The sequence below is a fragment of the Phaseolus vulgaris genome, chromosome 1, assembly GCF_000499845.2.
Source record: "Phaseolus vulgaris cultivar G19833 chromosome 1, P. vulgaris v2.0, whole genome shotgun sequence".
Taxonomy (NCBI): Eukaryota; Viridiplantae; Streptophyta; class Magnoliopsida; order Fabales; family Fabaceae; genus Phaseolus; species Phaseolus vulgaris.
In genome coordinates, this window is record NC_023759.2 from 3,435,203 (window position 1) to 3,450,913 (window position 15,711).

General features: G+C 29.5%; 3 protein-coding genes across 5 annotated transcripts in view; 1 reads left to right on the forward strand and 2 right to left on the reverse strand.

Annotated features, from left to right (window-relative positions):
* Positions 1-15,711, reverse strand: part of LOC137816645 (ATP-dependent zinc metalloprotease FTSH 4, mitochondrial) — a 56,356-nt gene that overhangs the window by 37,644 nt on the left and 3,001 nt on the right. The window lies entirely within an intron of this gene.
* On the reverse strand, positions 119-3,132 carry LOC137816641 (beta-fructofuranosidase, insoluble isoenzyme CWINV3-like). Of its 2 annotated transcripts, XM_068619871.1 has the most exons (7): positions 2,713-3,014; positions 2,560-2,568; positions 1,365-2,227; positions 1,101-1,259; positions 770-1,008; positions 545-635; positions 119-462 (listed from the first exon to the last, which is right to left on the reverse strand). In XM_068619871.1, exons 1-7 carry the CDS (start codon positions 2,831-2,833, stop codon positions 259-261), a joined length of 1,686 nt encoding a protein of 561 aa, XP_068475972.1. In that variant the 5' UTR covers positions 2,834-3,014; the 3' UTR covers positions 119-258. The 2 variants fall into 2 exon arrangements, with proteins under 2 accessions (XP_068475972.1, XP_068475973.1); XM_068619872.1 differs by lacking the exon at positions 2,560-2,568 and having other exon boundaries at positions 1,365-2,240; positions 2,713-3,132.
* Positions 6,024-9,534, forward strand: LOC137816642 (beta-fructofuranosidase, insoluble isoenzyme CWINV1-like). 2 transcript variants are annotated; one of them, XM_068619873.1, is made up of 7 exons: positions 6,140-6,558; positions 6,671-6,760; positions 7,133-7,998; positions 8,366-8,524; positions 8,614-8,852; positions 8,940-9,030; positions 9,109-9,534. In XM_068619873.1, the coding sequence occupies exons 1-7, from the start codon at positions 6,390-6,392 to the stop codon at positions 9,310-9,312; spliced, it is 1,818 nt and encodes a 605-aa protein (XP_068475974.1). In that variant the 5' UTR covers positions 6,140-6,389; the 3' UTR covers positions 9,313-9,534. The 2 variants fall into 2 exon arrangements, with proteins under 2 accessions (XP_068475975.1, XP_068475974.1); XM_068619874.1 differs by lacking the exon at positions 6,671-6,760 and having other exon boundaries at positions 6,024-6,563.

Sequence of the window (15,711 nt, forward strand, 5' to 3'; positions counted from 1 at the left end):
TCTATTTAGAAAATTTTGTTAAATTTATCGTGACATCTACTATCGATCGTTATCAAATCATCCATAAGTATTTAGTCTTACACATATCGAATCATCCATAAGTATTTAGTCTTACACATAGTGAAAACTTTATTTTATAAGATAATTTTGTAAATTTTAACTAGATCTAAAATTATTGAAGTTTCACAAATTATTCTCTTTTAAAACAATTACAAATAGAGAAAATCACTTATAATATAAAGTATAAATCGTTCTTAACTACTGCTTATGTATGCTTTCCTCTTGGCCAAATTCTGCATGCTTCATGCTCCAAGCATTCAGTTCTGAGATGACCACACTCTGCCTTCCATTGTTGAATACATAAAGATGAGCATCTTTGTCAATAGCCAACGAGGGATAAACTCTACTGGTAATACAAATTCTCCCTTTCTCCCCAAAACTCTCAATAATGGACCGATCAATCTGCATAAATCTATATATATATCAGACTACCAAAAACACGATGAAATGAAATCAGTAATATTTATCAGTACAATAAACATACCAAGCTTCTGAGTGAAATTGTTTTTTGATTAGGGTCTATGTCAAAGATAGTTCCATCTGTGGTTTTATCAAGGTCCTGCCTCAATGAAGACCTGTGAGGTGTGCACAACACTCAAAATCTCAAGTCTCAACCATAAATCACTAGTTCAGGTTTATTCTCAATGAAAAGTAAAATATATGCACCATAATTCACAGATTAAATTCAGAGAATTATGTCAGAAATTACCTGCTTTGGTCACTGCACATGAAACATACATATCTATTGGAGGTTTTATATATTCTGAAGAAGATTGCAGTGTGTTCTGTTTGGTCTTCAGATGCTAAAGCTAACAAACCAAATGGCCCTATTATGCCACTTCTTGATGCATATTCTTCACTACACAATACTCGAGGATCAACTTCACTTTCTTCTAGCCACTCTGCATTCTCTAGTTCTGGTAGCTCAAACAACACTTCTACATCAGCCTTGAAAAGTAAAGTTTTAAAAAACCATCATTGATGTTGAACATGGTTTAAAAAGAAAAGAATGTGACAAAATACAGCAGAAGTTTACTTACCTGTGATGCAGTGATACCTGAGATTTCAAGAATTGATCCACCAACCAGTTTCTCTCCCACTATGCTAATGTGTTTGTCACGTAGTGTTTCTATCTCTTCAATTGGCCATTGCATTAGCCTGTTTCCACTTTCATCAAGCCAAACTTGTCTTGGAATACACTACAATGTACATAGAAAAGAACACTCATGAACATGATATGAATTTATAACCTTAAACCAATTTTAACCAAAAGAAAAAGTCTAACACAGAGCTAACATAAATACCTGAAGACCAGCCCATCCTTTCTCAATGTCATCATGGCTAGTGTCACACTCCTCCACCCACCCCCATAATATCCTTCTGCTCTTAGCATGGTCAAAAAATGACTTTGAAGCATAAAATTTACCATAGTCTAACCTTAAGTCCAAACTAGTTCCTGTGAATTTAACATCAGGAGTAAAGTTTCCATCTTCATTGGCATACTTACCAAGAAAATAATAGTCCTGATGTAACCGTAGATAGCTTATCTTTAATACATGTCTAACACTTTGATTTTGAACAGATGTATCCACCCCATTTGTACTATTGATGGACACAGGAAAAAAATCTGGACACTCACAAACTCCAGTATTATCTGATGCAAAAAAAGGTTTCAATTCCACTGTCCAATTAGCAAAATCCTCACTTTGGTAAAGAACTACCTTCCCTTCATCACCATTTTGAGCACCAATGACTACCCTCCATTTTCCATCCTTTCCCTGCCAAGCAGTTGAAGGGTCTCTGAAATTATCAACTTCAACTCCACTTGGTGGAGTCATGACAGGGTTTTGAGGGTGTTTCACCCATTCCCTTAAGAAGGGGTCTGATGGATTCTTTGGCATAGCTATGTTTTGAACTTGGTGTTTTTTATCATCAATTCCTGTGTACAAAATCACAGGTTTTTCTTTGCCTGGGATTATAGTGGCTGAGCCTGACCAACAACCGTTGAAGTCAAACTGTTCACTTGGCTCAATAGCATGGTCCAGATGAATCCAGTTGATGAGATCATAGGACACAGAGTGAGCCCACACCATTTTCTCACCGAAGGTTGCTGCATGAGGATTATGCTGGTAGAAAAAGTGGTAAACTCCTTTGTAGTACATTGGTGCTGCCACATTTATCTCAACACTTGTCATTTGGTCATATCAACAAATGCATATACATAACAGATTGAATAGATAAACGTTTTTTGTAGTTTCTTAAAGGAAAAGATGAGAACTTAAAATCTCTGACTTTTGGCATAGAAGAAAATTAACTTACACAATTTGGAGAAGTTAAATGAGAAGAACTTCTATAAAAATTTAACTGCATAAACTGATTTAGTTTATCAAAGAAGTTCAATAATTTTAACTTTTAAAAACTTATTCAGATATGACTATGATGTTGTGTGCAGTAATAGGCAGATAAGCAACTTAAAGTATGAGAAGTTCATGAGCATACCATTTGGATCTGAGAAATGAAGTCACCATTTGCAATTTTAGTCAACAAACATGTGAAAAGACAAGAGAAAAGAATTAGACATGAGTATTGAAATAGACACAAGCATATGTAAAAATCAAATAGACAAGAGAGTGCTGAGGGTAATAATAATACCATTCATCCAACATTGAGGGGGTTGAAAGTGGTACCAAGTTCTATAAGGTTGTTTCTGAGGTACCTTATACATGGTAGAATTGAGGTTGTGTGAGGATGCTACCTCTCCACTGATCTCCATGATGATAGAAGAAGGTAAACAAAAACCAGATGGTGAGTACCTTGGTTTGATGAAGGGGTTAATATATGCAATTATACACACAGTGAATCTTTCACTGCTTGGAAAAAAGGCTCCACAGGTATAAAATGATTGGTGCTGATAAATCCATATCCTGGAAGAATTTGAATATGCACCAACTTTGAGAATATTGCAACTGAGAAATTATTTTTATTGATGACTTCTGTAGTCAATGCAATTTGGTTATATCTTTCTAATAAATTACATATTTTATATCACCTAAAAGGACAATTGAAAAGGAACCAACATAGAGTTCTGTTTGGTTCTGCTAACTATATCTTTGGGTTAAAGTATTATTGCAGTCTGATTAGTAGAAGAAATGAAAAAAAAAACAAAAAAGACAAAATGATTTAGTAGAAGCACTAATAAATGAAATGTTCAAAATATTTATTCACTTAGTTTTCTTTTAAAAAAATAAATGATTTATTAATTTAATTAATAATTAGAAGATAATAGCAGGTCAATATAAGAGATGTATTATACGGAGAAGCTCGTGCTTATTTTATTGATGTAATATAATATATATATATATATATATATATATTACATGAATAAAATAAATAAAAATTAATTTTAGAAATAAAAAATAATTAGTTTCTATGACTAAATTAGAAACCATTTTATAAACTAAAATAACTTTGATTTCTAAATTAATTTCTATTATTGTTAAATAATTTCTAATTAATATCAAATTAGTTACCAGGTTTTCACTACCAATTTAGAGATTAAAAAAATAATTTTATTTATTATATACACACATAAGTATTTATAATTTTATGTTAGTTATAAAACCTTTTTTTTATATTTAATAAAGAATATTTTAATATTATATTTATAGTAAATTTTTTAATTTTAAAATATTTTTTTAATAAAATATAGCTTAATGTAAGTTATATATATTTTTTCTACCATTTATAATGGTAAAATTGATAGGATTACATTGGTTCCATTTCATCACTTATTTAAGTTTTGATCAAGTTAAATTTAAATTAAATTCTTCAATCAAAATTTTGGATTAAATAAGAAAATGCCAAACCCAACTTATATTTTATCCTCAACAAATAAAACAAACTTCTTTCTTTAATATTGCAAAATGAACTTTAAGCCTAACTCAACCCCATAAAACCAACTTATAGGATTGAGGTTTGCACCCACTTATATATAATGAAATGTCCTAATATCTAGTCGATGAGAGATCTCCAACACACCCCTCACGTCGAGAGTGACAACTCGTGCGTGGGATAATATATTATGGATAATTCGATAAATAGCCGATGGCCTGACCCAACAAACACTTAAATAACTCAAGAAAAATCACCTTATTCTCTCAAACATATAAGGCAAGAACAGTAAATCATTCTCATAATTAAGGCTTCAAGACACACAAGAAAGATTGTGTTGGCTCAAGGAACTCTTTGTCTACATTTTTTTCTTATATTTTCCTTTTGCAAATCAATCATACAGACCCTTAACAAATAACATGGCAACGTGCAATTGGATGCAATGTATTTGAAGGTCTCATTGGGTTTTGTCATAGGAATTAGCCAAAAGAAAAATATTATTTCTCAGAAGACTTGGACTTTAAATATTCCTATTAATATTTTCAATTAGAACTTATCTTTTGGGTATCTCTGAGTCATCTTCACATGATAGATAGATGAAATCAACTACAAAAGATTTATTTAGAAAGACCTTCACCATATAACCACAAATTATAACACAGATAATGACATTTTCCCATTCACATGGAAGCCAACTGTTGGTGTTTTTCACTTGCCAAACTCTCTTGAGATAGATTCAGCCATAACATAAGCATATGCCTGCATGCATGCATGATGAAGCCTATGACTTGTCCCTCTCTGATATGACTTTCCAAGACATCACTCCTTTTGCTTTATGGCCTAACAATTGGAGATAATTTAATAAGAGTTTAATTATTTGGTTAGTGATTTTACATCAAAGATAAAAAAAATTCATAATATACGAGTGATTACAAATATAAATTTTAAAGTTGAATTAGATATGATAGAAACTCGTAAAATAAAACTTGTGAAAAATAAAAAAATTTAGCTTATTATCACAATAATGTTTCCCTTTAACAAAAAAGAAAAAAAAAAGAAAATCAATTACTTCAAATTCAAGAGTTCACTACAAGAAAATCATGAAATAGAAATTAATTTTAGAGACAAAAAATAATTATTTGCTATAATGACTAAATTAGAGATCATTTTAGAGAGTAAATAAATTTTTGGTTTCTAAATTATTTTCTATTCTTGTTAAATGATTTCTAAATTGGTATCTAATTAGCAACCAAAGTTTTTGCTACCAATTGGTAGTTAAAACCTTGTTAGCTAATTAGATACCAATTTAAAAACTATTTAACAATAATATAAACTAATTTAGAAACTATTTTCTTTTAGTTTCTAAAATTGTCTCTAATTTAATTATTATTGTAACTAATTATTTTGGTATCTAAAAATTGGTTTCTATTTTATGATTTTCTTGTAGTGATTGTTTTGTTGGGTGCTGAATCATATTTCTTGTTCAGTAAAAAAATAATTACAAGAGTTCTAATTTACTAATGTCTTAATAAAATAATAAATAAATAATAAAGAATAAATTATATTACTAAAAAAAATATTAAATAACAACTAAATTTAGAAACAAAAAATAATTAGTCAATATATTGACTAAGTTAGACTCTATTTTATAAACTAACAAATTATTGATATCTAAAGTGATTTTTATTATTAATAAATTTATAAAGTAATTTTTAATTTGATATTTAAATTAGCTACCAAGATTTTAGCTACTAATATTTGATATTCTAAATTAGTCTTTAAAAGACTAATAAAGACTACTTTAGAATATCAAATAGTTAATGACTAAAACTTTGACAACTAATGCTTAGATACTAATTTAAAAAATACTTAATAATTTTTTATTAATAATAAAAATTACTTTAAATCTCAATAATTATTTAGTGTATAAAATAGTCTCTAATTTAATTAATATAATAATTAATTATTTTTATCTCTAAAATTAGTTTCTATTTAATGATTTTTGTAATGTAAGCTTTCTTATATTTTATTATAAATAACTTATTTTAATTAAATGAATTATGAAGAAGCATATACATCTTCTTAAAAAGAAAAGAAAAACCCATTCTACATGAGTCATCATATCATAACCATATTGAAATCCTTTCAAATTCTGAAAAGAATCTAGGATGGATTGGTATTTTATGTTATGAAATTCAAGACTTTATGAATGCCTAACTAATCACACAGATAACTTCAGGTTGGAATATATCCCAAGCTGATGTGTATGTAAAAGCTGATTTGTTTGGGATTGTTTCTCAGAACAAAGTGACATATCCTTAGTGAATACAATAGTCCTTCTCTTGTGGATATATAAACTACTTTACCAAACTAAACTAAAACTTGTAGATAGACCATCTTGCTCTTTTGACATTCTCCTTCTCCCTCATGCTTGCATCATGGAGATCATCACTGCAGAGCTACTAGTATTTGTTGTAGTTCCTTTTCTGCTAAACTGTGGAAATGGAATTGAAGCATTATCCACACATAGCATCAATTATAGAGCAACAACAAAGCAACCTTATCGAACTTCTTATCACTTTCAGCCCCAAGAGAATTGGATGAACGGTATTGTTAGTTATAACCTCCAAGTTTTGTGGATCCAGTTTTACTATTTCAACCTTAATACTTCGTAGGACTACCAGTTTATCTGTTCAATTCTGTTTCTTTTGTTGAACAGTTGATAGCTCTAATCCTTTTCTTTTATCATTTGACATGTTTTTCCGGATGATAATTGAACATGGATGTCTTCGTTTTGCAGATCCAAATGGTAAGGTCTTGAATTTATTGGACTATCTGTTATTTGTACACCTCCCCATATCATCATCCATATGAGAAAATAGAATCTGTTCTTCGTGAAATTTGATCAAATTGTTCTTTGACCTCTCAAGAATTTGTTTAAACAGATTTCTCTATAAGTACTTATGGAACAAAATAAGTAATTAAAATCAACTCATGAACTTAACTTCTGTAGAAGTCCTCTTCTAGTTTCTCCCAAAGCTAAGGTGCATGATCGAGTTGATTTTAACTTGTGGAAGAATCTCTATTAATTTTCTATTCAAATAGGGACTAAGCATTCATTCTTTGTTACTTCAAAATACAAAAAAAAATGACTGGTGTTAATGTTGATTTAATCTCTCAGGGCCTATGTACTACAAAGGTGTTTACCACCTTTTCTACCAGCATAACCCTGAAGCAGCAACCTTTGGTGATAGGATTGTATGGGGTCATTCAGTATCCTATGATCTTATCAATTGGATTCATTTGAATAATGCTATTGAACCAAGTGGACCATATGATATTAATAGCTGTTGGTCAGGCTCAGCCACTATAATCCCTGGGAAAGAACAGCCTATGATTTTGTACACGGGAATTGACTATAAGAAACATCAAGTTCAGAACTTAGCTGTGCCAAGGAATCTATCTGACACCTTCTTAAGGGAATGGGTGAAACACTCTAAGAACCCTGTCATGACTCCACCAAGTGGAGTTGAAGTTGATAATTTCAGAGACCCTTCAACTGCTTGGAAGGGAAAGGATGGGAAATGGAGGGTAGTAGTTGGTGCTCAAAAGGGTGATGAAGGGAAGGCAATTCTCCACCAAAGTGAGGATTTTGTTAATTGGACAGTGGACCCTAATCCCTTTTATGCATCACAAAATACTGGAGTTTGTGAGTGTCCAGACTTTTTCCCTGTATACATGAATGGCAGCACAAATGGGGTGGATACATCTGTGCAAAATCCAAGTGTTAGACATGTCTTGAAGATAAGCTACCTACGCAAGCAGCATGATTACTATTTTCTTGGTAAATATGCATCTGATCAGGAAAACTTCATTCCTGATGTCAGGTTTACAGGGACTAGTTCAGACTTGAGGTATGACTATGGTAAATTCTATGCTTCCAAGTCATTTTTTGACTATGCCAAGAACAGGAGAATATTGTGGGGATGGGTAAACGAGTCTGACTCCACACAAGATGACATGGACAAAGGATGGGCTGGTCTACAGGTATTTTAGTTATTTCAGCTGCCTTATTGTGTTCATTTTCAAATGAATCATACATCAGAAGGTTTACTTCTTTAACAAATGTTACCTTTGAGATATGATTTTATTAGATTCAATGCAAACAGGGATATAAGATATGATTTATGTTATTTTGTTACCTCAATCATTGTTACATATGTGTATGTCACAAGTCCTGTAATCCTATAGTTTCTAATGCACCTTTTTATCATGCTATTTTCTCAACATATGATCTGACTGAAATTTGTTAGAAGTCACAAAATGTTGTTAGTTTTACTTCTTCTTTAACAAGTCTGACTCATGATTTCCATAATTTTCAATAAATATTAACACAGAGCGTTTGGCAATGTAGTCAATTCCAAGGCAAGTTTGGCTAGATAAAAGTGGGAAGCGATTGGTTCAGTGGCCACTTGAAGAGGTAGAACAGCTACGTGGCAAGCACATAAGAATAACGGGGGAGAACCTTGTGCATGGATCACATCTTGAAGTCTCGGGTATCACTGCATCACAGGTAAGTACATTGATGCTATATTTTCGTTGATAAATTTCAGACCAACCACATGATCAATGGTAAGTGTTTTCAAATTTGAACTTTTGAAGGCCGATGTAGAAGTGTTGTTTGAGCTACCTGAACTAGAAAAGGCAGAGTTTCTTGATCCAAATGGAGTTGATCCCCAACTACTTTGTAGCCAAGAATATGAATCAAGAAGTGGCATAATAGGGCCATTTGGTTTGTTAGCTTTGGCTTCAAAGGATCTCAAAGAGCACACTGCAGTCTTCTTCACAATATATAGAGCACCCAATAGATATGTATGCCTCATGTGCAGTGACCAAAGCAGGTTGCTTCTGAATTCCAACATTCCCTAAACATAATTTTCTGTTCATGTAATTTGTGATTGAGACAGATTTTTGTTTCCACATTATAGGTCCTCATTGAGGCATGACCTTGACAAAACTACATATGGAACTATCTTTGATCTAGATCCCAATCTAAAAAAGATTTCACTAAGAAGCTTGGTATGTCTATTTCTAATAAGTATTCTCACTCCTTGTTTTATGATATGCTAGGTAGTTTGATGTATTCTTATTATGCAGATTGACCACTCCATTATTGAGAGTTTTGGTGATGAAGGGAGAGTTTGCATCACTAGCAGAGTTTATCCATCATTGGCTATAGACAAAGATGCTCATCTTTGTGTATTTAACTATGGAAGCCAGAGTGTGTTGATCTCAAAACTGAACGCTTGGAGCATGAAACAAGCAGAGATTGGCTATGAGGGAAACATAAGCTATACCTAAGAAGGATTAGAAGATTTTTGACACCGTTGCATGTGTGCCATAACATTGTTTTTCCCTCTATATTGGTCCCTCCATGATTGTCATATCTAGGATATAACTATGCTGTCTGTTGTTTTTTTAGAAATACTTGTAATGTGTCTCTGCAGATCAATGGATTGAACCAATAAACAGACAACAAAACATTCATAAAGGACATGCAAATGAAACTTATTGCTTCTAAAACGCACTTCCTTACTATAATCACTTAGTTAAATAGTTTGAGTTAGAAATTCTATAATTCTAACAAATTAATATGTGCTACTTTAACTATTTTACGACACGTGTTAGAAGTAATAAATTTGTCACTAATGACGGATATCAAACCCATATGAAATAGTTGAATTTTTTTAGTATCAGATTCATTAAATAGAAAATCATAAGTAAGAAAAATTATTTGATGTTTGTTGGGTATGAGATTACAAGAATGTAAATAAAGCAAAGTAAAGAGTTGTTAATTCAATTAGTAAAATTGGAATTGGGGGTTCATCCTTCTCACTCTTTTGTATTTTGAAAAGCAAAAATATTATTTTTGTACAACACTTTGAATGCAATTGTAAAAGTTGTCAGTATAATTCTAACAAAGACAAACTACAACACGGAAACTACAGCAGTCTAATATAAAACGTTAATAAAAACAAGATTTTTTATGCAAAAAAGACATGAATACAAAAAATGCATAAAGTGAAATATACATACAGTAATGCAAACTTTGCATATGAAAGAGATAATCAAAGCTTCAAGTGTTTAGAATATTTGCACATCTAATAGATGATCTACATATATATCATTAGTAAATTATTTACATTTATGAAGCAGGACTCCAAAATAATGAGTATTACATATCTTGTAGAGAGTTCTTCCTTGCAAGCCAACAATGGTTTGTTGTACAACCAAGAGTGACTAATTGATGTTGTACACTCAGACTTAATCTCAAGGGAAGATTAGCTAATAAAGTACCAAAAGTGATTTTATATACTCATTCATTGTAAGTTAGAAATGACAACTATAATACTTGGAACTCAGATGAGTGAACCATTAGAAACCTTTGGTGGATCAGTTGTATCAGGCTTTACATGAGGTTAGGATGGTTCTGGGAGAAACGGATAGGTGGGTTTGGAAGGTAGGGGGTCTTCAGACGTTTTCAGTTATTTCTGCTTATTCTCTTCTTAGGAGGGATGGTGAGGTGGATTTCTCTCCGACTTACAGTAAGTTATGGAGTTGTAAAGTCGTACCTTCTGCTTTAGTCACTGCTTGGAGGGTGCTGGAGAATAAGATCGCTACTAGGGTCAATTTGGAAAGGCGAGGTGTGTTGGTTGGTAGTCCTTTGTGTTGTTTGTGTGGGAAGGAGGAAGAGTTTTACCACCATTTGTTTTTCGATTGCAGTTTTGCTTGGCGGGTTTGGTGACTCTGCTTTAAGAGGTTGAGGGTAGCGTTTGTGTCCCATATTGATCCTTTGTTAAACTTTGCCCAGTTCAGGATGAGTCAGTCTTCATAGTCGGTTAATGATGTGTGGCGCACAATCTGGGTTGGGGTGGTGGGTGAAATTTGGATCCACGGGATTTCTATTATCTTCAACAAGGGAGTGGTTGATGCGTCTGAAGTGTGTGCACAGGTGCAAGCAAATGTTTGGTCTTGGATTAATGTTAGATCTCGGTCTGTCTCGTTTCCCTTTTCTAGTTGGTGTATGATTTTTTTGGATTGTATGAGAATGATTGCTTGATGTAGTTTAAGTTTTGTGTCCGGTTAATGTTTTTGTTTGTTAGTTTGGAGGTTTTAGTTAGTAGTTGATTTTGTATCTTTTTTATAAGGGTTGAACCACCCCTGAAGGGACTCGCATTTATTTATTTGTTATTACTGATAAAAAAAATTATAAAGAAAATGTTCATTGTTGATTTCTATAAGTTGAGTCTACTTGTTTTGATCTACTTGTTTTGATCACCTTAATACGTTTCGACCCATGTTTAAGTAAAAAAAGGTTTTCTAAATACTTTTAAACTTCATTCAAGATCTTCTTTCTAAATTTAATGTTTTCTTTATCATATTATACTTTTTATACCAGTGATAAATAAAATATATTTCTTCTTTTGTTAAATTTCTCTAATATTTGGGATGATTAATATCTTAAAATCAATTGTAGTGTAGTTTTTATTCCAACTAAACTCTACCTACGAATTAAAAATATTTGAATTTATGCATTTGCGGTGATTTGAGAGATGAAAAGAATAGAAATGTGAGTTTGTTAACCCTTAGCCATAAGTACAAAAGAGGTAAATGTTTATAGAATCACAATTTTACCTTTTAATTATAAAGTATAAATTTATTTATATTTCCAATTGAAGGTTGAGTTATCTATTTCAACATAAAAGTGTAAATATAATGTTACAACCTAACTTAAATTTGTTTCTTTGATATGAAATTCATAAGCCCTATCATTGTTAATTTTGGTACTCAATAATTGTGAAATTCAATTTAATTTGTACATTTAGTTCATGAGAGTTTGAAAATTAATTAACACTACAAGAAAATCATTAAATAAAAATTAATTTTATATATCAAAATAAATAGTTATTATATTAATTAAATTAAAGACTATTTTATAAACTAAAAAATCATTAATATTTACAATAATTTTTATTATTAATAAATTTATAAAATAGTTTCTAAATTAATATTGAATCATTAACTATCAATGTTTTAGCAACTAACTACTTATTTATATTCTAAAGTAGTCTCTATTACTCTTTTAGAGACTAATTTAAAATATAAAATATTAGTACCTAAAACTTTGTTAACTAATTTAAATATCAATTTATAAATTATTTTATAATTTTTTATTAATAATATTTTAGTTTCTAACATAGTATCTAATTTAGTCAACTGATTATTTTTTTTTCTAAATTTAGTTTTTATTTAATGGTTGTTTTTAAGTGTAATATTATGATAAAAAATTATGTAAAAAATAAATTATTTCATTTTAATTGTTAATAATACTTTAAAAATTAATTATTAAAAAAAATACACAGTTTTAAATTATAAAATACATTGATTTATGAATGTGATGGCATAATCCATTATGTACTATAGGATAAAGAAGACATTCACTTTGCATAATCCATTGCATTGCATTTAAAAAGTGACATATATATTAGTACTATATAAATATGACAGTTTTTCTATATAATTAAATATAGACTTAAATAAACTTTAGTCTCTGCGGATGTTTACATTTCTATTTTTTTATTCTATTTTCATTTCTTTCTTTATATATAATTTTTTAGTAATATTATTTAATAGAATGAACATTTTTTAAGAATTTTTTAACAATAAAATTACTATTTTAATGTAAGTTTTACAAATTTCTTAAAAACGTTCTTATATAATACATTCTCTCCATTTTAAGCAATTGTGAGGTTTCATACCAAAATAATATTTTTATCAATAAAATTTTTTATAAGAACTTATTTCTGAGATGTATTATAATTTTCTATAGATTTGGATTTTGATTTTTGCAAATAAAAACAGAATAAGTATATGAATCATATCAATGTTATCTTCTTAAGTATTAGGTTAATTATTTCATTGAATTTAGATTATGACAAAAGTTTTGGAAACTCCTTAATGTAGAAAGAGTTTTGAAAACTTATTAACTTATATCTTTATTTTGTTGCTTACTATATGTTTTGAGAATGGGCAGAAGAGAGCAAAAGCAAACTGTAACTCAAACATTAAGGTTTTGTTTGTTTCTATAAATGTACTATTCACAAGAAAAGAAGTGGGAGAATATCCAGGGTTTTGTAGAGAAGATGAAGAGAGGATATATCTCTCAAAATGAAGAGACGTAGAGGGAAAACCACATCATCAAGTGTTATTTCCGAATTTACCCTCATTATTCTGTAAGGATTTTTAATATTAAAAAACAATATTTTTTTATTTTTATAAGATGTGATTTATTTTCTAATTTTATAATACATATTTAATATTTTAAAAAATTATTTGAAGTTCTCTTTTTATTTAATTTATTGCTGCATTTATATTAACATTTTTTATAATTATTATGTTTATGAGTTAGTAATTTATTTGATAATAGTTTTTTATGAAATTATTTTTTATTGTTAATTACGTTATATTTTTTTAGTATTTTTTTTATTATTTTAGGGTTTTTAATAATAAAAAATATTATCTTTTATTTATATAAGATTGAATTTATTTTTTTAATTTTATAATACATGTTTAATATTTTAAGAATTTATTTGAAGTTTTATTTTTATTTAATTTGTTGAATACTTTTTTTTCTAATTATAATTTTTAAATTATATCTATTTATATTTAATATATATTTATTTTCTAATTTTAATTTTTAAATCTACGAAATATGTGAAAGTTGTTTTTTTTTAAACAAAAATAACTCATTTCATTATTATTTTTTTTAATAAGGATAAATTTCTAAAGTAACATTTAACAATTTAAAAAATAAAATAAAACTTCCTCACAACCATCATATCACTCACAAACTTCCATAAACTTTCATCACATATTCACTCTGACATACCCAAATCCAAACAACCTCACTTTCTTCACATTTTCTTCTCACATTCTCACACATCCACTCTCTCAAATTCTCACACATCCACTCTCCAATCCAAAACACACTATGGAAGTTCTGAAGTTATGACTAGGTAAAGTGTCACTTTCATCTAATTATTAATTAAGATGCTTAACTGTGTTTATTTATTGAGAAACAATAGAAGAATTTAAAAATGTTGTGTGGAGAAAAAGAATAATTTAGAAGATTCTTGTTATGGTAGGTTGAAAGATTCTAGAAGGGACCCAGCAGTGTTGATAATGAATGGCATGACTTGCATGCCAAGTCTGATTTTTGCATTAAAGAAAGCCTTAAATTTTGGACAATGAAACTTCCACTACTTCACTCACTCTACCATTTTCTTCTTTTTCTTTTCCTTTCTCTTTGGATTGTGGGCATAGTTGGAGATGCAATGGTTCATGTCTTTGATGTCGTCACAATGCCGTCTTTTCCCAACCTAAAGGAAATAAACTAATAGGGTCCCACTAGGTGGGAAGTGGAATTAGAACCCTTTCTTGGTCATGCCCTAATTATCACTTCCAACACTCCCCAAAATGGGAAAAGATCCTTCCCACCTTCAATATTTATATTTCTCTCTAATGAACACCATATAGTTCTTGTTTTTTTTAGGTTTGGAAGCTCTTCTTGTCAGTTGGCATCATTTGTGTGTCTGGGAGTATTTGTAAAAGATATTCGAATTTCAAGTAAATGTTCGATTTTAGATAATTGAGTGTAATAAATGTTAATAAATACGTACATTATTATTATAATATTGGTCAATTTATTTATAAAGATGAATTATGTCTTTATACTTGTGGATCTGTATTAGCACGATTTTCATTGTCAATGTTCTTACATTATGTACGATGTTACTTATAATCCTTGTTTAATCTGTTATTAAGGTGTTTAATTGTGTATGACTAAGGAGATTTCGGTCTCACGCAGTGTAATGGATGCTTAACTTATATGGCTGAGGAGGTATCGGCATTATGTAATACATTTTGAAATATTAATTGAATTTAATAATTAGTATGCAAGAGAGCTTATGATGTTTATTTGAGCCTTTATTTTAAAAGGATTTTGTATTTTCTAGAATGTCCTATTTTCATTTGATGTTTAGGAATCAAATAACAAATATTTTTTACTCTAAACTCATGTTAGCAATATATAAAGATTCTTTGATAATGTTAATTAGTTTTATGAGTATGATAAAATTCACAATTGAAATGAATAAGTATACTTTTAGATAATTTTTTTGTTTAGTTTCTTTAAGATAATTGAGTTTTAAATTTTTAGATTAAAAAAATATAATTAAAAATAAAATTGTACTAAAATCAATCAACAAGATTCTCTTATAAAAGTTAAATACTAACGAATTTATAGATATTTTGCATTAGTAATATAACCACGAGTTTGAGTTGAAGTTTGGTTGAATGTTTTACCTCAAATGGTTATGACTTAAATCTAGTTTAAGTAATACATAATCTCTTACACTTTGTTTTTGTTTAGTGTAAAAATATGAAATGTAAAAAAGGAGGGTGTGAAAAGAGAAAAGTTAAGTGATCGTTTATTTCAAACTAAATATGTAGAAAGTACACAAATTTAATAAATGAAGGAATGCTATTTAATAAAAACATGTCCAAAGATAAGTTATGCACTAATTTATTTAAAATGAAATAGCTGTAAAATGTGTAAATGAAAATGCAATAAATTATGTTTTCTAATAGGGGTTAATGTTTGCACATAATTGATCATGTTGAGACTTTTCTTTTTCTATT